General features: G+C 49.0%; 1 protein-coding gene across 5 annotated transcripts in view; it reads right to left on the bottom strand.

The window, feature by feature from the left end:
* agrn (agrin) overlaps window positions 1-24,468 on the bottom strand; it is a gene marked incomplete at its 5' end in the record, with an annotated part of 228,243 nt that overhangs the window by 30,540 nt on the left and 173,235 nt on the right. For 4 of the 5 annotated variants that reach the window (XM_079273779.1, XM_079273778.1, XM_079273780.1 and 1 more), the window contains 11 exons: window positions 76-190; window positions 2,377-2,504; window positions 5,901-6,026; window positions 8,321-8,731; window positions 12,509-12,614; window positions 12,754-12,878; window positions 14,593-14,736; window positions 16,036-16,200; window positions 16,775-16,894; window positions 19,278-19,383; window positions 20,053-20,195. In XM_079273779.1, the coding sequence (XP_079129905.1) occupies window positions 76-190; window positions 2,377-2,504; window positions 5,901-6,026; window positions 8,321-8,731; window positions 12,509-12,614; window positions 12,754-12,878; window positions 14,593-14,736; window positions 16,036-16,200; window positions 16,775-16,894; window positions 19,278-19,383; window positions 20,053-20,195 (1,689 nt within the window). The remainder of the gene's footprint in view (window positions 1-75; window positions 191-2,376; window positions 2,505-5,900; window positions 6,027-8,320; window positions 8,732-12,508; window positions 12,615-12,753; window positions 12,879-14,592; window positions 14,737-16,035; window positions 16,201-16,774; window positions 16,895-19,277; window positions 19,384-20,052; window positions 20,196-24,468) is intronic. The other variant, XM_079273781.1, reaches the window with a different exon arrangement.

Below are 24,468 nucleotides of genomic sequence, written 5' to 3' on the forward strand. Positions count from 1 at the left end.
GCTCTCTATTGGCAACTGTACTTCATCATTTTTCAGTTTTTCAAATCTTCTGCTCCCTCTTCAGAGATCTCTCACCTGGTTTGAAGTGGGCCTCCACAAAGGCCAGGATGGAGTTGCTGGGAGCCAGGTTCCGGACACGAACACTCATAAAGTCTTTGTGCGCCTCCGACTTCCTGAACAACTCATTGAGCTGAAGGAGGGAGAGAGAGAGGGAGGAGAGAACGGGCAGAGAGAAGAGATGATAAATGAGGCTGGTAATGAGCTCCTCACTATCATAGCAGCGAGTCCATTTCCAGAAGACTGTACTCTGTCTCCAAGGAAGAAAGACCGCCGCTCAAATTGGGGTGCAGAGAAGAAACCTATCGGGTGTGGGTGCACAAATTGACATTTAGCTGCAGCCGTGGCATTCATTATAGAGACAAGTTTTCGGGAGGAGCTAAGATAAATGTCGTGCAACCCTGACATGCGCTCCTGATTAGTTTCGCTTCTGGTAACCAAGCGAACCCCCCCCCCCCAATGTGTTTTTCAGCAGCTAGACTGAAGTTAGCCAGTGAATTATTATTATATCTTGAAATTGAACCATTTTAATGCCAGTTACACATACAGTCAGTGTCACGGTGCTGCTGGATTAATCACATCCACACACTCGGGAACATGAAACAGGAGGAAAATCCTCGTCCTCATTTCGGCTGCTGGTTGAGATCCCGGGAGCCGCGGGCGGGGCCTGCTAACCCACTTTACCGGAGCGTCCTCTGAGTGGATTTGTTTCCGTTGTTTCAACCCAGCGCTCCTCCACGCGCCCCGTCTCCCTCCCATTCTGTGATGATTGTACGAAAGAGGCGTATTCTGCTGGAGCTCTTGTGAGTTGCGGTGGGAGTGATCATCTTGCTCATTCGAGTTTCAGTTCACAGATTAATGTAGTCACGGTTCGTCCATTTTCTGTTAGGTGATGCTAACGTTACGTCTACATTGTTTCTATGTTTTTCCCCCGACTAAGACATCGTACAGTCAGACACTAGAGAAGCGAGCGCCAATGCAAGGAGCTGCTGATTCGGTCCGTGCCACTGTTGATTCAGCACACTCAGTTCATCCTGAGGATTCAGATTATTCCCTTCATGAACTCAATCACTCCAATTTGTGGGCTGAGGTGTAAAAGCAAATTAGACGGGTCAAAAATAAAAATCCTCCAAAGCCGGCTTAGCAATGTGAACGATGGACAAACAGAGGGAAAGCTCCTGCTCGCTCTCATTCATTTATTTACCAATCGTAACCGGTTGCTACAGAAATGTGCTGCGGCTTGATTCTGTGTGTGTGTGTGTGTGTGTGATAAAGTGAGTGTTGCAAGATGAAGAGGGGGCTGGCTAATATCAAGTGGCACACCAGGTTTCAGAGGCGCCCAGGCTTGGAGTGTAACGAGCACACACACACACACACACACACACACTATCCGGTGAAGAGTCTTGTTTTGCTAGGATAACTGGGTAAAAGAAGATGGAATTCAAACACTATATTCAGTTTGCCAATACTCCCCTTTTATTAAAAATCAAATATCAGCCAGGCTATGTTGTCTCCCGCTGATATGATGTATATGCTACAATAATATATATATATATATTTTTTTATCATTGTTATTTTTCTATCAGATCTCCAGAGAAAGCACTCCAGCTCAGTGTGACAGAATATTACTCAGCAGCTTCGGGGGTGTCAAGTCTCTAACACCTTGCAATGAAACCTGCCTGCCTGCCGGAGCTCAACGTTTGATTAGTCTGGCTCCAGGTGGAAGGCTTTAGTGTCTCGCTTTGAATGCTGTTCCAGAGGCTTGTCACTCCACTCTCGCCGTGAAGATTCCCGGGAAAAATGCAAGATTGAAAGCTAGACTACGTAACGTTTGCTGAACGGTCTCCACTGTGTGCAGAAGTGGCAATCGTCACTTGGGTCAGTTGCTTTCCAGGCGCTGTTAATTGAACAATCTAAACAAACTAAAAGAGGCTAAAATGACTCAGTGGAACTGGCGGAGATCTGTGTTCTCTGTTGGCTCCTCAAGAGACACCTTTCACTTTACGTCGTCATTCGATCCATCGTTAAAGTGCAAAAGCTTTGATGAGTGCCGCTTTAAAGACATCGTCACTACGGGATCTTGGCTGAAAGCAAGCGAAATGGGACCAGGACATTAACTGGTCATGTGACGTGCTTAAGTGTGTTAACATTAGCCTCCATAAGCTACTGGTCACGCCAGACCAAGTAAACCCTCTCAGCGTATTAAATCAAGTCAGAGTCTCACTTTAACAATGAAATGCAAGTTGATTTGGGAAAAACAACGTCTTTAGATGCAGATGTAGCCAACAAATATCACTAAGGCCACTTGAATGCACTTACAGCACTCTCTATGCTGCGGGCCGTCTCTCCGAACAGCTCCGACTTGGGGTCCTCCATCTCGCGGGTGTAGAAAATCTCCTGGCCCTCCACTTGGTCCAAGTGCAGGAAACCGCTGAACTTCATGGTGGCTGGAAGGAGAGGAGGCGAGGAAAGAGGATGTGACACAGAAACAGCAACGCTCAAACCTTCGTCGATCACGCGGTTCCCGATGTGCTCGTGTTTCGGGGTAGTGCCAGTTTTCGGGGTTAGTGATGGATTGTGTGTTTGTGTGTGTTTGACGAGGGGAGGTTAGTGAGTTTGTTGCGATTGCGTGGGGGGTTTGAAGAGGGTCTGGAGTTTTGGGTGGAGGTTGTGGTGGTGGAGGAGGTGGACTGTGAGACATGAGAGAAGGAAGGAAGGAAGGAATGAAGAAGCAAAGGGAAGGGAAGGTAGAAACATGGGCCAGTTTTACCAGACTGAGACTCATCCCAAAAGATGGCCGAGGCATGGAGGGCTGGGTAAAAAGACAACAAGTTAGACAGACATACATGTACATGAAGGAAAAACAACACAGGCACTCTCAAAAGTGCCTTCTTCTGCAAAGAGTGCGCCTCCCTGTGCGAGCTTGGGGGTTATGTTGTCCAACATTTATCAGCTCTATACGGGTTTTTTTTCCCTGTACAGCTTTCAGAGAGACGGGAGCTTGAAATGAAGCTGAAAGCGGAGGGGATTTGTGCGCGTGTGCGAGGTGGAGAACGGAGGAGCGTGCGAGGCGCTGATGCCACGCTTCCACGCCGCTCGTAATCAGCAGAACAAATTGCCCAAATCAATCACGGCTGCCCCTGCCTGAGCAACGCGAGGGGGGGGGGGGGAGAGAACGGGAAGAGCACTGGTATGATTATCGTGAAAGATAGCCGTAATTGTCTCCTTAATGCCGCCAGATCGGTGACTGGCACAGCCTGGTAAAAAATTGCACGAAGAGGACAGCAGACAGGCACCCGCCCCACCCGTGGTCCCCCCCCGCCCTCCCCCCTGCCTCCCCTCTGGTCTTTACAGTGCTTTCAGGGGGCAGCACACATCGATTCACATGCGGCGGCGGCAGCCATAAAAAACGAGGCAAATGGGCGAGGTTTGGCCGATAAGAGGGGGGGGAGGAGGAGTGTTCTGACTTTTAATCTGCCACGAAGACAAACATCAGAGAGGGTGATTTTCCGGCCCACTGCCGTGACGGACGTAACGAGAGAAAGAAAGAGAGGGATGAAAGGAGGGACAGAGCTATTTGACTTATCAGATGCTCGTGAACTGTAACGCGTAATGGATTTGTCAGACTTTCACTGGCATATGGAAGAGTTTACAGTCGCTGGAGCTTTGCGCGTTATTAACTTCCACATGAGCATTTGCTGGTCATTATCTTTGACGTCGAATGGATGCCGCTGCCTCGTTTAAATGTGACATATGGAGGACCGGCAGACATTTGATCAGACTCAGGGACCAGTGTTGCACTGAAGCCTACAGAGACCTCAGAGGAGGATACCTCGATACCTGAACAAATGAACCCAGGATGATCTCCATGAGTGAGCGGACGTGTGGCCCCGAGCTCAACCTTGAGCCGCTTCACCGTTCGATGTTTCAAATAAAATGTGAAGATTGGTACAGCCGAAAATGAGTCCTTTTGCGTTTTGAGACCGCCGGACGCACGTCAATACATCGGACGGTGCAGTGAGATGGCGGACGATTGATATTGGAGCGCGAGGGACGTCTCATTTCACTTCTAATGAGCAAAAAGGAGAAAAAAAAAAAAAAAAAAGATCGGGCCGTATCGATCAGCCGATCGCCTCTGCCTGCTTTTATTGGTAACACTTGAGCTGAATGAAGTATTGATCGCCGGTGCGCCGTCATTGTTGGCTGTGATAAATATTTACAGGCTTCAGTGGATTTGTTGCAACCGTTGTCTTCCAGCCAAAAGCTGTCACAGGCGCGAGCGTGTACAGCACGTGCTTCTGTCGTCTGGCTTTGGGGCCAAATTACATCAAATCCAACCTCAACAGACGTGGCGTTCCGTGTTTCACTTCTGTTTGGCTGTTAACTCCGTGAAACAAACAAACAGGCAGGCGGTCTGTGGAAGGCCAAAGGTGGCCTCGCATCTTCAGATCGCGTTCTGGATTGCACGCTGCCGAACTCGTCTGGTTTATCGGAAGGATTTGGGACATTCGACGGGCCAGAAATGCAACTCTGCGCGCTAATTTGTGGCCTCAGCTCTTTCAAGTCATGGCCTGGTGCTTCCATGGGAGCCGAGAAGAATCCCTCCTTTCACAATCAGTCAGACTAACACCGCCGGGACAAATAGAGGGCAGATTGCAACGGTGGGATGGGGGGGGGTCGAGGAGCACATGGGAGAAAGAAGCCCTTTATCTTTATGAACGGAGTCTGGCAGAAGGCGCTGATTGGTACAACAGCGCTCGTCGGCCTCTAGTAGTCTCTCGGCTCTCTCGCCGCTCAACTCCAGAGAGAAATGAGCTGATGCAAGACTGGAGTGAGATTGACTGAGTTGAGGGGAGAGAGTGAGATATAGAAGGGGGAGCTACCAAATGATAAAGAGAAGAAGTTGTGTGTGTGTGGGAATAGAGAAAAAGCAGGAATAGACACTGATGGTTTTTCATAAACCGAGGCACATGGGCCCTAAAATCTGACGATGACTCAGGGTACGACTAATATTAGAGTCAGTGTCGTCAAATTCATAACCAGTTTTTAGTTTTTTTTAATTTCCTGCCAGCTGCCAATATGATCATTTGCATATGAGGGTGGTGATTCATGAAAGCATCGCAGCGGAAAAAAGAAAATAGCACCTGTTCATCTGGTTGTTCAAGGCAGATGGCACAATATCACGATTCCCGAAGTCAACATTCAAAATATCGTGTTGATTCTCAATGCATCCAAAAAAAAAATGGCGGTTATAAATAGGAGAAAAGACGTCAGAAGAACAAAGACAGAATTCTGCGCAGTGATAATAAAAACAGTTGATTATTCACATGAGCTGTCAGCTCTAAACACGAAGAGCAACAGAATGTCAAAGTGGGAATTCTGGGATTTCGTTCCATGAGTTGTAAAAGCTACGACGCTAAGCTAAAAGTTCACAACATAAACGTGCTCAACAATTTGTGGTGCAGAACGCTCCCTTTGTCTCGACAAAGAGGGTGAATGTTATTATGCGAAAGCGCTAGGAAAATGCAAATAACTTTCGGTAAAACTACAAAGACGAGGTGTTCATAAGACGAGCCGTTTCCCTCTGGTTCCAGCCTTTATGCTAAGCTAGGCTAACCCTCTCCCGGCTCCAGCTCCATGCTTAACACACGGGCATGAAAGTTACTGTAATCTTAGGACGTGGATGGCGAACCCCAGGAACATGAAATGCCAACAGCACATCATCTCTAATAATAGACGACCTGCTAAACAGGAGGCAGACACACAGAGGAGGGAGAACACGGTGACATAGAGGAAATAGTAAAGGCAGAGAAAGTGCTCTCTGAACAGGCTTCTGGACTTACAGGGGCAGTTGGCGCCCTCTGGAGTGCTGGACGGTGTCTTGCCGTTGGGGCAGCAGCCGAACTCCGTGTTGTCACAGGACGACCTGTCCTCGGCTGTGGGTACAGTGGTGGATGCCAGCGTGGGATCTGGGGGGAGATACATAGGGGCTCATAATAATTCATGAAGCTTTAGAAAATGCATAAATTCAAGCCAGCATCATATATCGCTGCGAGCCAGAGGAGACAGACTCTTTTAGACTCTGACGATCGGCCGTGTTGCTGAGGTAAAGATCGGTTGTTTTCTCACAACTCGGCAGATGGCCGTGAGTTTTCAGTCTGCTGACCTGTGATTGGACGCTAATAGAGGCATCTGTCGGGAGGGATTATATGGCATTTTCATGGGAATTGATTTAACACCTGGAACTCATTTTGTCAGGCAGAGAACACATAATGGGCGCTGTTGCTAGTCGTGTCACACACAGAGCACTTTATATGATGAGGGGATATGATAACAGCTCACTGCCGATTGGCGAGCACTTGCCTTCAAGGCTTCCCAGAAGAACGGGAAAAAAACCCCTTACAGGCGTGTTTGTGTTACAGTCCCTGTATATCTGGCTATCTCGGGACATAAAAGACATTAAAGTGGCCGGGCTTTCTCCCTTTGAAGGATGACAGCGTGCAACGGCAGCGAAGCTCCGTCCTCGCTAATGATGATGTTGGTGGAGGGGGTGTCTTGGTGGGAGCGGTGCGTTTTATGGCCGGACAGAGATTAGAAATAATCGTGGAGGCAAACAGCTAGGGGCTAAACAAGTTGTAAAGACGTCAGAGACGAGGGACGTCCGGCTCAAGGACTCGCGGTCAAAGGAGGCGAGAGGAGGGAGGGGGGAGGAGGGGGGAGGAGGGGGGAGGGGGTTTATAGGGCATCTGTTGGTGTGCAGTCTGCAGATTTACAGATGCTGGGCCAGAGAGAGGAGAGTGCTGGTGGAGGGGGGGGGGGGGGTGGGGGAAGAGGGCCGGTCACATTGGCAAGGGGACGCGGCATGACTCCAGTGGGAGCCATAAGAGCTGTCAAATAAACACACACACACACACACACACACACACACACACACACACACACACACACACACACACACACACACACACACACACACACACACAGGTCACAGACAAGAGAAGATTCCAACAGAGAGCAGATACAAAAACAGGTAGAAACGCACACCTCTGGCCTGCTCACAGTTATATACTCAGACAGTGACACGTGCACTCGGAATTGGACAAACTCAGTGGCATGAGGAGCGGGAGATAAGACTAACACACGCATACACACACACACACACACACACACACACACACACACAAAACAAACCTCAAGACCTCAACATACATATACAAACAAACAAACACACAATTATGAAGACACACAGATTAGTGTAGATTTAAATATCCATGTTGAAATCTGCCCTGTACGTCAGCAAGCCCGCACAAAACACAAAACACAAAAAACATCAGAGTATGCTTCGGTACACATTCACTCGCACACAAAACACACAGACGGCCACGAGACACCGGGTCTCCTTGGCAGACAGGCTACATGCCTCTCGCGCCACCGAGCACTCTGGTCAGCCTCTGACAAGAGAATAAATCTGAGACTCTGGGAGAGGGAGGACGAGGAAGAGCACACCGGGGCCACGCTCTTCCATCAATCCTGTCCTGTTACTGCGAGCTGTCAGGCGAGGTGGACGGATGGGTGGAAAACAACAAACAGAAAAATGAAAAAAAGATTGAAAAGTCTCAGTCTTTCCCTTGTTGTCCCAGCACGAGGCCTCAGAAAACGGCAGCCTGCTGTTACAGTCAGGAGGGCATGTCGAGAAAGGTTTGAGACTAGTCATGTGACACGATACGCAGCCTCGACACACGCACACACACACACACACGCACACATCTCAACCTCCCAGTCACATCGGCCTGTCAAGTCAGGCTCCAGTGATCCCCAGATGCGGGCCAGCAGTTTCATCTGGCCTGCCGAGAGTCTATTTTACAGAGCCTGGGTTTGTTTTTGCGAGCTGTTGAGAGCGAGCGCGCCGTTGGAATGGGAGGAAAGAGCATGGCTGATGTAGCAACGGTGACCCATGCAAATACGTTCTTTTCTGACATTGAGATATACATCTTGTGCGAGTGGAAATGACACAAACGACATCTGTTTACAAAGACTCCTCTCCCCCCTTTGACATTTGTGTCCTCAAAGACAATTTGCATGGAGATAAAGAAGCCCGTGCTGATGCTAGCTTTCAATTAACAGATGATGGCATGGATGTGTTGGGATGTCAGCTAAGAAGAGACTATGACTTTGTCCAACCCCTTCCTGGGAGAAAGAAAAAGCCCCTCCCACACACCCCTCTAAGCATTATGGGTAATGAAGTGAAAGAGCAGTGATTTACCGACAGGCTCCTCTGCCCGACGGTCCTCCGTTGGGATGCCGCTACCTGCCTCCTCCTCCTCTTCTTCGGTCTGGTCGTCCCCGCTTGGCTCCCCGCTGCCCGAGTCCTCGAAGGAGCTGGCGGCGGCGCGGGAGGGAACGGGGCGGTTGCGAGGGGAGTGGGCGTTGGCGGCGGACTGCGGCTGGATGGGGTTGGGGTGGCGGTGGTTTGCTCGGTTGCGCATGAGGGTGGAAAAGTGGGTGGTGGCCGGGGGAAGCCCGGTGGTCTCCGCCGCTTCCGTCCTCGGAGGCGGGATGGCCCACACCATGTTTGGGTGGAATGGGGCCGGGGTGGTGATGGCGGCGGCGGTGGAGTCGGGGGTGGTGGCGGAGGGGTTGGGGGTGGGTCGGTCTGCCGGCTCAGAGATGGTTTCTGGTGGAGGGAAGGGGAGGAAGCAAGGAATGGATGAATGACTGAGCAAAGATGAAAATGTTTTGATTTGGCTTCACATAACTCCATCACAACCTCGAACATCACACCAAAGGAAATAAATACAACATTAGCCAATGAAGCACAACAATGCCACTTAATGATCATCACAACCTACTGTTGACAATAACCTTTTACCTCTGCATTTACCGAATCTTTAATGGTCCAACCCTTCTCCCTGATGCTTAACAATATTATTATGAAATTACATTAAAAAAGAACACACACACACACACACACACACACGCACACACATATGCAGACTCCTGTTTGTAAAAGCAACCTCTGATTAAAAACCCGCAATGGATGGGATGTCAAGAATCTTTATCTGACAGACCTTAAGTAATGAAAGTGCATCTATATGCAGACTGGATCAGGAATACGCCAACAGATGACGCACTGCATTCGGAGCGGTATGCACTGCAGTGGGTTTCGCCTGCAGATGAGTTATGTTGCCCAGACAGGGTTAAACTACTCCAGTCGGTGTCGATGCTTGTGTGGGCACACATATGGAATGTGTTTGTGTGCATGTGCCAATGCACATGAATTATACATCCATATTCAAATGCTGCCCTCCAGTAGCAAAGCTTTAATCACCAACAGCCAGTGCCTTCCGGTGATGAATGATTGATAGAAATGGGGCAAAAGAAGCCGGCTTTAACTCCGGCTTCAAAGACGGAGCGCTGCATGCTGCTCGCGGAGAGCATGAGCATCCGTCAACGCCACCGCAAACACGCTGCTGTTCAGCGGACGCACACAGGCACACACACACACACACAAACATTTATTTAAAAATCCATCCAAATGAGGGAAGAGAGAAGAGGCTCTCTGCAGAGAGACCGTCATGCAAAAGGACAAACTGGCTCCGATAAAAGAACGATAAACAGGACAAAAACTCCTGAGGGGGGGGGGGGGGGGGGCGAGATGCTACGTCAAGAGAGCACTTCAGATTGAGCCCAGGCAATCAGGCATGACAATACTGACGTTCATCCCACGGGTATAGGTGTGTGGGTGACAATGAACAGATTAAAAAAAGACAAAAAAAAACCTATACTGCAGATTTGCGCCTCATTAGGATTTGCCTAACATAATGTGTAGGACTTAATCACACTGTTATAATCGCCTATTTGATTGGCAATTACTCACCGAGGTGCGAAATGCGATAGCTATGCAGGCAGAAAAAGCCCGGGAGACACTTGGCGGGGGGGGGGTCAGCTTAGAGCTCGGCAGATGTTCGTATATCCACTCTATATACAGCAGAGCAGCGATGCTATCGCCAAGAACGGTGGCATGCGTCGCCTTTCCTCTTGGCTACACCTGTCAGTCAGGTGCCAAGCTTAGCGTCAGGCGGCTCGCTCCCTGGGAAGTATCTAATGTGTGTGTGTGTGTGTGTGCATATCTGGAGCAGCGAGCTCCGTGACATGGGATAAGGAAAGAAAAGAAACACGTCTGAAAGAGGAAAGAGGGAGTGGCAGCACAGTCTGTTCAGCTGATGCTCCTCTTAATCAGGTTTAACAGTCCCGTTTCTTGTGTGTGTGTGTGTGTGCTTACTTTCCTCTCAGTGGAGCAATGGACAGTTATGTCACATGGCGGAGAGGGAAAAGAAGAAAAAAAGAATCACTGTCATCTCGCCTTGTCTCAACCGTGCAGTTATTGTTGAAAGCCGGTCATTAAGATTGTTTGAGGTGTCAGCCACGCTCAGTGAGGAGGAGGAGGAGGAGGAGGAATCTGGATACAGGAGATCGGAAGGGGGAAAGACAAGGAAACCGCAAGAGCCAAGAAGAAAATGATAAGAGAAAGGAAAGGGAAAAAAGCTGGTTAACAAAGCTATAGCGGGGGGAGAGTATGGCGAGTCCAACAGTAGTGGGAACAGAATGAGGGATTGTGTAATGAGAGAAGATGGCAGGACACGGTGATGGTGAAGGTAACAGACCCTAACACGCGGGCGGTGGGCTCCCGATGCCATATGCTGGCATTCGCTGCCAATTTGCCACAAACCTACAGGTGATAACGCCATATGGGAGAGGCAGGTCATTGCCAACTTGGTGGCCATTTCCTCCCCCCCCCCCTCCGGCGTCAGAATTTGCTCATCGGTCCAAATGCTTTATTCAGAATAGCTCTAGAATTATTTGTTCTTTGCTTGGTTGCACAGATATGGCCTCATCTTTTGCTGAGCGAGACCAATTCCCTCCCTATACACTCTGTAGCTGCGCTTTTTAGACTTAGAATCGTAACATCACAGTTTCTTTTCTTTCTTGTCACAGGCAGAGCACATTTTAAGGAGCTTCTTCTTGCACGATTCTTTCACCAGTCTGCCCCATTAGTGGGCCCGACTGTGCTGCAGTAGTCTCACTCTGTGGTCTCGTAAAAAAGTTCAATGATGTAAAAAAAAAGGATCTATAGTCGCTGATTTATGCAGGCCCTTTTGTGAGGTCGCATAGCAGCTCGGCAAGCATCCGCGTGTCAGTGCTTGGAGGGCCTGGGGTCTGGGAGCACTGCATGTAAACAGCGGGGGGGGGGCAGAGCTGCACCGCGGCGAGGGGCGGAGGCAGAGCAAATGCTAATTCGCACCCAGCCACACGTGAAATGAGCTCGATATCGACAGTGGTGGCAGCGGCGGAGCAGCTACCCGCAGTGCGACCGCATCCGGGGGAAAAGAAATTAAAAGATCTTACGTGGCTGCTGGCGGGGCCCAAGCGCTCGCCTGTCTCTTCCTCCCCTGAGGATTCAATATATAGAGAGAAAGAGAGAGAGGGAGGGAGCGAGAGAGGGAGAGAGAAAGAGAGTCCGCTGCGAGGCGTCTTGCCTTCTGTGTGCAGCAACGCTAGGTGAGGAATTACACACAACCCCGCATCTCTATTGCCAGGCAACACAGGAATGCGAAACCAGACTGGATTTTGGCCCCCCCCCCCCCCCCCCCCCCCCCCCCCGATAACCCACGGGCACCGGATTTGCAAGTGCCAGATGTTCGGGGACTTATCAAAGCCTTGTTGATCACCGGCTGAGCATATTTTTGGATTCTTTATCCGTGTACCTGCAACACAGCTTAACACAGACCGTGTCATCAGCATCTGGACCAAGCGGGCAAGACCTTGTACCTTTTACTCAGCACACACACACCGTGCTCTGCATCCGCCGTCATACCCAATGAGCGGCGCGAGAGCAAAAAGGGAAGTGCCGTTGGTGTCTCGTGGGATCGCGAGACTTCAGTCAACGCACAGAGCCGTTGTCTTTAAAACGCTACATCTCCCTCTCTCGTTCGTGCTCTAACGTTTCTCCAGTCACACGTGATATTTGCTCTCACCTGGCAGCGGTTCACGTGCAGCGGGAGGACGGGGCTTACTTTACCGTACTCTATGTAGTAAATAGAAATAAAACGAAATAATTTGCTTTTAGACGATCCCAATCATGGAGCTTGAGACAAATAACTCCTTACATGCGAGTTTGATCTTGTCCATGAATCTGAAATATGTCTTTTGAGAAAAAAAGCATCATGTGTGTCTTGTAGACTCAAAATCAGTCAAGGTAACTGCACACACGTTGCTGTGACTTTACTTTGGGAGGAAGGAGGAAGGGAGGGAGGACAAACAGCAGAAGGAGGACAATGTGGGGCCCCGTGGCACTGGTCATTATCTTTTGATCGGGGGAGGAGGGGAGGGGGGGTGACACCAGTTCCAGACCGTGTGACGCGTGATGCATGGCGCCTACGACGGGGCTCACCTGTGCACTGTCCAACGTGTTGCACTGCGACGTCCTCGTCCTGCCTGCAGGCTATGGTCCTCAGCTGGCACTGGTCGGCATAGGTCACCCCATCTGAGCCGCACACCTGCTCCACAGTGACAGAGACGGAGAGCGTTGGGAGACGGCAACATACGTTAACTCCACCGCAGGCCACCGACACCATGTCTTCCCGTCGCACAACTTCTTATTCCTGACTGTAAGTGCAGACGGATTGAAAGACCCACCTTGGTTTTGTTCTTCTCATCGCAGTCGGGCGGGGGGCACTCGCAGTGGGCTTGGCCGTTCTCCTCCATGCAAGTAGCTCCGAAGAGGCACACTAACTGGTCGCATGAAGCCGGGGCCTCGGGACCTGTGGGAAGAAACGGGGGTCTGTGCTGTTACACGTTCCGTACAATCACACAGCTCACAGCAACGGCAATGTGCATCTAAATTGGAAAAGATACATTTGCATGCATATTTAAAGCTAAACGTTCACATTTACAGAACGTTCTGCGTATGTTTACCAAAATATAAATGAGATTGATTTCTCAAAATCCACAGATCATTATTCAATATTAAGAGCAATGAAAGCAAAAGAAGTGTTTCTGAGTCTGTAACACATTCATATACACTGTATGTTAATAGTAGAGCAACAGTCCAGCTGTTGATAACAGCTGTCATCTTGCAGGTTGCCTTGGATCATGGTTGTGCCTAGTTGCCATGGTTGTGCCCCAACTCGCACCGCTACTATAACATTCCCATTATAAGATATGTTCACAAGATATTTGTCATTTTTCTTTTGTAGATTGTCTGTATTGTAAGTTATTCATCAGGTTATTCTGCACATACAACAGATGCACGTCTGTCTGTCCTGTGAGAGGGATTCCTCCTCTGTTGCTCTTTTTCGGGGGGGGGGGGGGGGGGGGCTATTGGGCTATCAATAAAATGTACTTGACTGTCGGATGTTTGCGTGAATAGAAAACAGCTCTCAGACTTCAAACCTGGTTTAATGACCAGGACACAGCCACGCCCCGACGCCTCGCCCCCGCTCTGATTGATTATAGAATGTGCGGACTGCAGGAGACGGAGAAAGGGCTGCGAGATGGTTGCATTACCCCGGTGTGTTTTCCTCCTCTGAGTGACGGACCTGTTTTTAGTGTCTTTACAACCACAGTCGTGCAGCGACTTGTGATTTTAAAAAACGTCTCGTTACTGGAGCATCACACAGTGTGAATTATTCATGCTTTCATAGACCACAGCATTTTGCCTCAACTGCCTTACTAGTATCAAAAATAAATAAAAAGAGTTGTGTAAAGGTGTGCACTCAGGATATTTTGGCTCGTTTTCTTTTTTCCCCCTCCACAGATCTCTCCTGAAACCCTCCAAAGGAGCGTTTGAAGCCTTGAAGTTGCCACTGCATGAGCTGCAGCCGGGGAGCTCAACCATCCACCTGCCGGGCTGCGAGTGTGGGGTCTTTGCATTGCTGCAACATCACGGAGGCTTAGAGTACCCCCCCAGCCCTTAGCTCCCGCTTTCATGTGCTACCACTCCTCTGTCTTTTCATCTCGCCGGGTGTGTGGCGGTGTGCCCCACCACTGTGCCGGGACTGCCGGCTTCATTAAGCTCTTGACTTCCAGTCGATATCTGATGGTGCATCTTAATCAAGAAGATGCAGGGCCCCGCAGCGGGAACTAACCTTTCCCTCAACCGGCTGTTTTAGCTTGTGCAATCACTGGGGCTGTTTCCGTTATTAATACAAGTAATTAATAGTCCTCACGCAGAAGTATAAACATACACATGCAAGTGTCTAAAAATGGAGCGTGACGGCCCAGAAAATAAAATATCAATGGCCGACGTGTCGCGAAGGTGTCATTTGTACACTCCAGTATTTTCCAAATCACTATGGATGAGCTGCCCTGCAGCCACTCTCTCCCTGTGCCAATAAACCAGATGGATGTGAAGAGCAGACAGAGAGAGACGGGGCTGATCTCACGGATCAGACGGGCGGCGGACAAACACTTGAGAATGGCGGGGAGGAGCCGCTTATGCGCTCCGCCGGTCGCCTTGGTACTCTCCCTTATTACCTTTGTCGCAGCCGTTCATGCCCATCTTGCTTCCGTCTGGACACACGTTGCACTTCATGCCCTTCACTCCCGTCTTGCAGGAACACAGACCCGACATCTGCTCGCAGTCGTCCCGGACCGAGCCCGTGGCGTCGCAGTTACACGCTGCCGTGGAGATGAAAAAAAAAGGACTGATGAGAAAACAAGTACCAGTTCGAGACAATGAGAGGAAAAGGGATGAGAAGGGCTCGGTTTCTATTGTGTACACAGTTGGTTTGAGGCAACCTTAGCCTCTGAACTTTGCGTCAGATACATCCATGTCTCAGAGTCGAGGGTGGTGAAAAGTTCAGCCAGCCTTAGGGGCCACAGTCGGAGAGGAGGAGTGCGCAAGAGAAACTCCAGAAAACAACCTCAGGGGAAGGACAGCGACCCCATCATGTTGCTAGAATCAATGATGTGCTGTTTGTTTCCCGCCTCCTCTCCTGCTGGATCTGGTTTCGGTGTGCAGTCAGTGTGCTGTCTGCTTGCTGTGGGTAAACCTTGTTAAGGTCAGGCCACGGGTGATCTACCTGCACACTTCCTGCTGTTGACTGAAGATGCTCTGCGGCGTTGGGAGGGTATCCTATGACACCGTAGCGGCGGGACACGAGCTGGTCACCATATTGCATTACACCAAGACAAACAAGGGGCTTCTTCACTTGAATACAAATGAAGACACTTCGTTCAATACAGTTTTGACAGGACTAAAGGAAACAGTCGGATTTTTTTCTTCAAAACCTACGATCTATCGAACTCTCTCTTTTAAATCTACCTCCAGTGGTATCGAGCCATGTCGATTTGGTTTCGTTTGTCCGGGTTTTGACATATCTGTCTCAAAAGGTTCATGGCTCCATCCCAAAACTGTAAGTGGGGATTTTGTTTTGTTCAAAGATGTGGTTTCCAGAACCAGTTTCCCTGTTACGCTGGGTGCCCACAGCCAATAGTTTTAAAAAGGGACTATTTATTCCTTTGTTAGAAAGTAGTCTGTCCCCAGAGAGATCTATGGATTATCCAGAGTAACCAGGACATTGGTTTTGGGACGAACACAGTGCTCCTACTGCATGTACTGCATGTGAGTTTGAGTAAAAAGAGGGATCTCTCCTCTATTGTTCTTCCTGAGGCTTGCCTCTTTTAAAACTTTTTTTGAAGATAGTAAAATCCTCTGAAGCAAACTGATTTGAGGCTTTATTGGGCTCTACAAACAGTAATAATTTATTCGACAATCCCAACAAAACCACAACCCTATGCGAGAAAATATGTTAGTTTTTTTGTAATTAGTTTGAACTGACCCTTCACCGACAGAACGTATACAAGGACGTCATAAGCAACATAAAAGCAGCATAAATACAGAGACTAGCGCTGCAACAAATGACTGCTCCTGCTGCTGCAGTCACATGGAACAGTGGAGTGAAGAAGATTCCTTACGCGTGCAGCCGCTCATGTTCTCTGTCACGATGCCACGGAAGTTCCAGAAGCCCGGCTCGCAGCGGTCGCACTTCTGTCCCCCGACACCCGGCTTACAGGAGCACTGGCCCGTGGCCGGATCGCACTTCCCCTTGTAGGAGCCGTAGGCATTGCACTGACAGGTACCTGAGGAGAACAGAGCAACATCGATGCAGCTTCTACTCCGATACACACACACTGGTTTGTGCTCATTCTAACTTTGAAATACCCTATCGTCACATAACCTACCACAGCTGAATTCTGACTATGACGGGAATTCTGCATCAAAGATTCATGCTGGGCTCAGACGTTAAGCCCTATTCCACAAATAAAAAGGTGGATAAAGCGTGCTTATGTGAGTTTCCTCTTTACTAAATCTCTGTATATCTTTATTTCTAAGTCTGCATTTTCTCCAGCCATACTGTGTCCCCTAGCTAACGGCTTGATGAGGCATTTTCTGCCCCCCCCCCCCCGTCTGCGTGCTATCGTTCGTCAAGATCGTCGGATGAAGAGATCTTTCCTGTTGATATGGTGCAACATTATCATAATTATTCCTCGGATTGAGATGAAACGTTTAATTGCAGTCAAGGACAATAAGTCCCATATGCTGAAATAGCCTGATAGTATCTAAAGTTTCACTTCTTTTTTGTGTGCGTGCACACAACAAACTCATATCACATGGAAGTTGCGGGGGTCAACGGGGACGTGGAAGGGGACTTACTGGGACATCCAGCCAGTCCGACTCCTAAGGCCGCCGTCACGTTGTCCTGGCAGCAGCCGTACACGGACACACTGCAGTGCTGGGGGGGCATCAGCTCAGGCAGAGATGTGGCTGAAATCGCTGATGAGATGGGAAACAAATTATAATAACAATGAGGGGAGGGGAGACGGGAGATGGCACAAGGAGAGAAAGAAGAACACCAACATTGAAGTCATTGCAGTGGGGGAGATTGGCTCGAGGGGCAGAGGTGGAGAGGCTGGCAGCCGGCTTCAAGATAACAATTCTATTTGCTACTTTGCTACAATGGCTCAAAATCAGGGGGGGGGGGTGATGCTATTACCTCCAGTGAAAACAAACAATGGCGTTGCTGGTGAATGTGCGGCGGCTGACATTTACCACCTACGAAGAGGCATGTTCTCGTCATTTGTTCTTGTCTAATATTACGGAATTGCAGTGCTGCCCTACAACCTTCCAAAAAAGAAAAAAAGAAAGAGAGAGACAGAAAGCCTGCTGCATAATGTGAAGGAATGTGCCAAGCAGTTCCTGTCTGTGCACGGTGTGTGGAGAGCTCCTTTGTCTAAGGATGCACCGGTATACAAACTAGTGCGACAGCTCTGACTAAAGGACCACATTCAACAAAATGTTAAATAAAAAAGGACAAATGTGTTCCCGAAACCTGGAGCTTCTCCAGAAATCGGAAGAGTCGCAACAAAACATGCAGTGAGAGGAACAAGGCGGTTTGTTTAATGGCCGAGGCAGAAATATAATTGTTCAAATTCTCTCCAGGCTTTGGGGTGAAAAGAAAGGTTGTAGAGATGGAGAGCAGAAATCTTCCCCATCCACTATTTTCTTTTTCTCCGTCTCTGTCTCTCTCTATCCCCCCCCCCCCCGATCTCTGTTTCTTGTGTTGCTCATTTAGAGTTTGGAGGCTGTAGATACAGGGGCCATAAATCACACTGTTACTGGTGTGGATGTGAGCCTCTCCAGTGCTTCCCCACTCCAGAGATGGGCTTTGGACACAGTTCATTTAACTCCCCTCTTTCCAGCGCTTCCATTCGGCTATCTGTGCTGAGCCTATGAGGACAAGGGGAACTTTTAATTTCATATGTTCTTCCACCCTTCAAGGGTTTTTCCTCTTCAGTGGCCATTGCACAATGCAGCTCGCTGTGACGTGCAATATTACCCTCACATTTCTGCCGCTGTGTGTCCTCCGCTGCAGTGATTGTAGCCAGGCTTTAATATTCTCACAGGGGCTCTAGTAAACCAGTAAGTGTTTCTTTGGATTTGACTGAAATCCCGGACCCAGATTTGAGTTTTTAGGAAGCTACGAGAGATGGTTTGAAATGCCATCACAGGCAAACTCTCCCAATGTGCACGCAGCAGATGACACTGTTGACACCGTATGCAAAAGAGGTAATGTTTTTCATAAGCAGAAGCTCAAAAAAACAAGGTTGCCTTCATGCTCAGCAGGCGGGAGCTGGCATGTTTTGATAAGTTTCTACAGTTGAGGTCAAATGAAGTTTCTCGTTACATACCTAATGTGGAGGGCAGTGAAATTCCCCAAGATCAGAGTTTTTTCCCATTTGCCAATAGGAGAAGAGAGCCCAGAGCTCTTGCACCCATAGAGGCGCTCTTCAAAAAAGGATCGATGATCCACGGATGGGAGAGAGGCGTGACAGTCAGTGCCCAAGGAGGCCAGCTTAGGGAAGGGGAAGAATCTGTAGGGATTTGTGTGAAAACACTGGCGAACTGCCCTCTGTCTCACTCTGTCTCCATCCTCCTCTATTTTACCCCCACGGGGAATCAAACCGGCTGGAATGATCACACGAAACCCCCTAAGTGCCTTTTGCTCTGCTCCCCGACCTGCGCCAGCAGCGGAGCAAAAGGCTCCTGATTTAACACAGCCACGGAGAAGACGAGGGCTAACCTTTGCTACTTAGCCGCTGATCGGATGCTGGCTGATGAATGGCATTCATTGACACACAGAGAGAATGTTTTTATTTTAATATTATAGCAAGAGGAGCGAAGTGGCATCTCGAGGGTTAAGAAGCCAGCTTGTGAGCACAGGTTTTGCGGTGTATGTTGTCAGAACGTCCGGGGGCGCGGTAAGTCATCATTACCGCTATCAGCTCGATCCATACATGTGCCCGTGAGAGAGATTCTCATCTGTGCACGCCAGCCAGCCCCAGAGGAGGAACGCTCCGTTCTCCAGATATGAACGAGAGCCTCGCTGAAAAGCCTCGAGCGCGTCGAGCCAACGTTCTCCGAGCATAAATACACACGTGGTATTGAACCTTGACCTCCGCCACTTCTTACGGCTACAGCGATCACAGTGCGGAGAGACGAACAGCAGTGCTGTCGGAATTGTGTTCCGACTACAGACTACAGACCCCGTCAATGGATGGAATGAGCGGAGAGATGGGATGTCGATGACAATGGATCTTGGCGAGCGTGCTTGCGCACACTGTAATGGCATTGACTCTGAGTGGTGTGATGTACCGACCTGCACAGGCTCCCTGATTCTGAATCAACAAGTGCTCTTGTTTCTCACATCTGGCCTTCTTCAGCTGGCACTCGTTGCTGTAATTTTTTCCATCTGAGCCACAAATCTACAAAGGAATCACAGAAAGTTGAGTGTTACATCTGGTCACGTACAACTTCAACCCTTTCCCAATTGTAACGTTTTAGTCACCTAAAGATGTCTTATTTACGGTCTGGTGTTTTTTCTTTTTTTTCGTCGATACCCGATATTTATATTTACATTACAAGTTACATTACCCAGAAGTGTGATCAGTTGACATGCCGATGGTACAATACATGTTCTCGGACCATTTTTGTTATGCAAAATAAAACCATTTTATGCAGTTTTAAATGTTTTGGAGTGTTTGCCTGTATGTACAAAGGTTTTCCACACATGGCACAGCACAGGGTCAGCCATTCAGAGACACAAGAGCCGTGTTGAAAGGACATTATGAGCCCGAGTATTGTCAAAAATCGAACAATCGTGTTTGTGTTTTCTCCTATTGTTTTTCTTACCTCAAGTTTTTGCCAACCCATAATACTTTGGGTGTTTTAAAAATAAAGTATAGTCTTTATTATATTTGCACATTTTGCTGTCTAAATGATGTGCATGTATCCCTGATGAACTGTGGAGCTGCAGCTCTCATATGTCCGATGTTTGTGTGTTTCAATTTGACTGAGTTATGACACTGAAGTTCCGGACGCAAACTGCACTACATGTGTTTGAAAGGACTAAGCCACGCGTGTGGCGGCCTTACCGGGTTGTGAGGAACACTTTGGCAGGTGAAGTCACAGACGCAGCGGTCGTCCTCCGCGTCCTCGTCCCACGAGCCTCCGAACATGCGACAGCGGTCCTGCTCACAGCTCTCCGTGCCCGAGCCTGACCCTCCTGAGCCACAGTCTGCGTTTGCAAACACACCGCAAAATACACAGCGTCGTCAATCAAACACACGGGGGAGATGTCCCCTCATCGGTGCATCGGGCGGAGACAGGGTCCTGCTTTCATGTCTCTTTAAGTTAAGGCCACATTTACACATTAGGAGCGCCACAAAGTGAGGATCATTTACATTTCCCTCACACTGGGGGTGGGGAGGGGGAAGCAAAGTGGTGCTGGTAGTGCAAGATAATGACCAACTGTGGTGAGGGAAAGAGATTGAGTAAATAAATTAGACGCAACATCTCCGCACCACCAGCGAGGCATCCCTTTCATTTCAATTTAATCAGAGACAAAAAGGGGAGCGAATTATTAACTCTGGCCTCCAAGTGTGCAGAGAGAATAAGTGGCAAGGACTGCTCTATGGTTGCCTGCCTCCTGATATGAGAATATAACTAATTGCAAAGTGTTGAGTAAAATCTAATTATCGCCTGTAACTTCCGAGAAAGTTGTCTTTAACTGTGACCCTGGAAGGCCTGTTGTTTGTTTTTGAAAGTGCACTTCTCTGGATCCAAGTGAGTGCGTTCCTGGTCCAGACCACGTCCAACCATCACCGGGGATTTGTGTTGCTCTGAACAGAAGTGTTGTCAGTGATGAACTGTTGTGCGCACGCTAGCAATGAGTTTAATTTTTGGAAGAAAAATAAATCGGGGGGCTTTTGCAGAGTGCCGGCGGCAGACAGGGGGAGGATCCGGCTTTTGAAGCTGCAAATTTCACCTCTGGTGGAACTCCGGAGGGAGATTGGGTGCGACGTGAGCGGAAGCAGTGAATGAAAGCAGCGGCGCGGCAGATAGAGAGGATGCCAGACAGAGCGAGAGGCACCCCGTGGGGCTGGCAGAAAGTTCAAATCTGTTTATTCCAAATATAAGAAAAGAAGGAATGCAGTCCAACTGAAAGATCCCAGCGACTCAAAATAATAAGCATCAGATAATCAAGGTGTTATTTCTTCTTCCCGTCTGTGTTGATGCATCGCCTCTAATGGTGAAATCAATGCCGTAGTGATGGAAGTGCCACTTAGCATAACCCCATCTTCTAAAGTAGATTATGGAGCAGGTCACAGTGCAGGGGAGGGGCAGATGAAAGCCCCGGCTGTTCTTTGGGTCATGGGTCATCAGCAATGGGCTGTGAAAGCTTCGAGTGGTCGACATCCTCCACAAACATCAGGACTTGTTAAGGACTCGCTCCGTCTCCGTTTTGAGCCAACAAAACCTCCGACCCACGATCCTCAAATCTGCTGCTGCGAGCTACTGAGCGATCGCGAACCGCCGTCGCGGTAAAACGTAACACTTAGTGACGGGGCTGACGCTCGGGGCTAATGGCTTTCAACTGCCTGGCGCCATTATCGCAGGTATCTGAAGGTTCCTAAGATGTCATCTGAAAAACGAGGTGTCGGCTGACTCCAGAACGGATCAGAAGAGGGAACGATAACAACTGGGGCGCCGGCAGCTACGTGTACCTGTGTACTGTACTACCAGCTCAGTGAGACACAGTGAAAGGGAACTGCAGGAGGAGTTCATTCATATTCCGCTCAGGCCTCCCTGACAGAGGCGAGATAAATAAATAAAAGAGGTAAGACATTAGAATGGAATAAATAAAAGTGAAGGGCGAAGGGGGGGGTTCTAATTAGCTGGTGCTCTTTGATGTGCCTGCCACCCGCGCTGCTTATGAACCTTTCAATTCATACATCCCCAGCTAAGATGAGTCCATCAACTATTCTCTCTGCACTGCCCGTCCGTTGCTTTTTACTCAATCATGTCGGAAACCAGAGTCTATTTAGCCAAGGGAGCTCCATTAAGAAGACAGAATTCAATGGCAGAGAGTAGAGAGGAAATGAACAGCATCAGAATAATGTCCAAGGACGACAGAGAGGAAAGAAAAAAAACACACATTACAAGGATTTGGCAGTGGAAAGGAAAAGAAGAGGGTGAATAAAGTGTGAGAAGCAGCCGGAAGGTGTTTTGGTCGAGCAGATCCGTCGTGTCTACATCCGTGGAAGTGACCGATATCACTGCGATGCCTTCTGATAGCATGACCCGTGCGAGTGTCACCTCGGACATCTATCACTCGGAGCAAGCCCTACCTCGCCGCGGCAAAGCTCGAAGAAGACAACGGCGCCATTCGACGCTTTCGCTCCATCCATAAGCCGCACGTATGGCCAGATGTTTGACGGGCGTGACAGCTGTTGTTCGTCCAAATAAAGTTCCTGGAGACAGAAAGAGGGACGGAGCGCTGTGGGACGGGGTGTTTGGAGATGCTTAAGAGAGGAGGTCTTTGTTTTTTGAATCTGTATGCCCTTTCATATCTTTCGGAGCATTATTGATCCTATATGTGCAGGGCGTGGGCCTCGCATCGCCGCGTTGATGCTGCACTCATAATCTTGTTTCTTAAATGTCTAGTCAATTAAAAAGGGCCGGGGGCCCCCGCAGGTGATGCACTGCTCTCAGTCGCCACTTTGTCAGTGTCGGCAAAAGAAGCAGAGGCCAGGCCTACCCGGGTGTGAAATTAAACAGGTGATGAATTTCCCTGTATGGCCAACAGTGGGAACGCTGTCATTTTTCATTACTGTTAAACAAAAGGGGGAAGAAAACAACTTCCATTTTTACACTCGCCGACCCTTCCCCCCCCCCCCCCCCCCAGCAAGACTAATGAGGATGGAGGTTTAAGTCAGGTCTGCAAAAGCGAATAAATCACATGTTGACTTCCTCTCCGGGCTTATCTTAGTTGTGAGGTATGGAGTAGGGGTTGGGCATACCGGTGATGTAGAGCTTTGCCGCTGTCCACAACACAGCCGGCCGGAAAATACTTCGTCTAAGGTCTCGTTTATTGTGGCAGACTGCTGTTAATACACGATATATACTATAAAAGCCTACCACCTGTACATCAAGGAGGGGGAGAAATATATCAACCACAGATTTGACAGGATGTAGCCAAAGAGAAGCATCCCACAGCCAATACACAGATATCTCGAGGGGGGACTCAGCAACTTGGTTTTGATCATTTTACAATGACACCAGACTTCCTGTGGAAGGTCTGGGTCAGATTTGAGGGGGCTGAAAAGGAAGCGGGGACAGAGCCTGCAGATTTCACCCCATAGGGTGAAATTTATCGATCGCAGGCAATCCCACCTCGACCCCTATCTGTGAAAGCATCGGGGCCCCTGTTGTCGAGCGGCACAATTGCGGTGGAGAAGAGTGCAAAATACAGAGAGAAGGACATGAGTGGGCGGGATGGCATGGAGCGACAGGGAGAAAAGAGAGAGAGAGAGAGAGAGAGAGAGAGAAAAAGATCCTTTTGTGTAAGCCTGATGGTTTTCTCTGAATCAAAATGAGCAACTGAAAAAAAGGGATGTTCAGAGGCGGTATGAGAGAGAGAGAGAATGCAACAACACACAAGCGCAGCAATGCCCTTGGGGAGGTAGAAGAGAGCCGTTTTGCCTGATACAAGACAACCAACAGAAAGAGGACAGAGCGTCTGTGTGTGTGGTAAGAGCGAGTCTGCATGCAGTTTCACATTTCTTCACGCTCCACATACAAAGAAGGGCACTCGTCTCAGTCAATGAAATGATGTTAAATTGACCACAAGGAGCTTTGGCGACACGATTCGCCTCGGAGGCCCTGGGCCAACACGGTAGACAATGGTAGGAAGAGACAAAAACAAGAGAAAGAAAGACAAAAAAAAAGAAAAAAACCCGCTGGCTAGCAATCAAAACGGAAGAGGATTCCTCTCATCTCTATCTGTCCTCCATCTATCCTCTCTTTTCTTCTCTCCAGCTATCCCTCCAGTCGCCCCCCCCAAGACGGGCCCGAGCGAGAGAGACCGTGATGCCCTTTCTCGGCCTGTCATCGCAGATCAAGATATGATTTTGCGCGGTGAATTAGATCTCATTTATTCAGCGCGGACAGAGTATGCAGGCGTGGAAAATTGGCGACACTCGCGTTAAGTGCCATCGGTCACACACTTAAAAGCATAATTGGATGGTGGGGCTCGATAAAATGTGTACTGTGAATTCTCCAATAAAAGCCAGCGCAAAACAAACAGCGCTGATAAAAGCAGAGCGAAACGACTTGTGCTGTCATGGCTCCTGCGTTAAACGCTGTGAGCTGACCAGGGAGGCACGCGGGGCCGGCCCGGCTATATCAACAAAGCACAGAGAAGCTTGGATTACAACAGGTAGACATGACTCCACCATATCTTTACAATAGTTGTTGGCTGCTAGCTTATATTAATGCTCTGACTGCTG

Source organism: Melanostigma gelatinosum (genome assembly GCF_949748355.1).
Source record: "Melanostigma gelatinosum genome assembly, chromosome: 8".
Lineage (NCBI taxonomy): Eukaryota > Metazoa > Chordata > Actinopteri > Perciformes > Zoarcidae > Melanostigma > Melanostigma gelatinosum.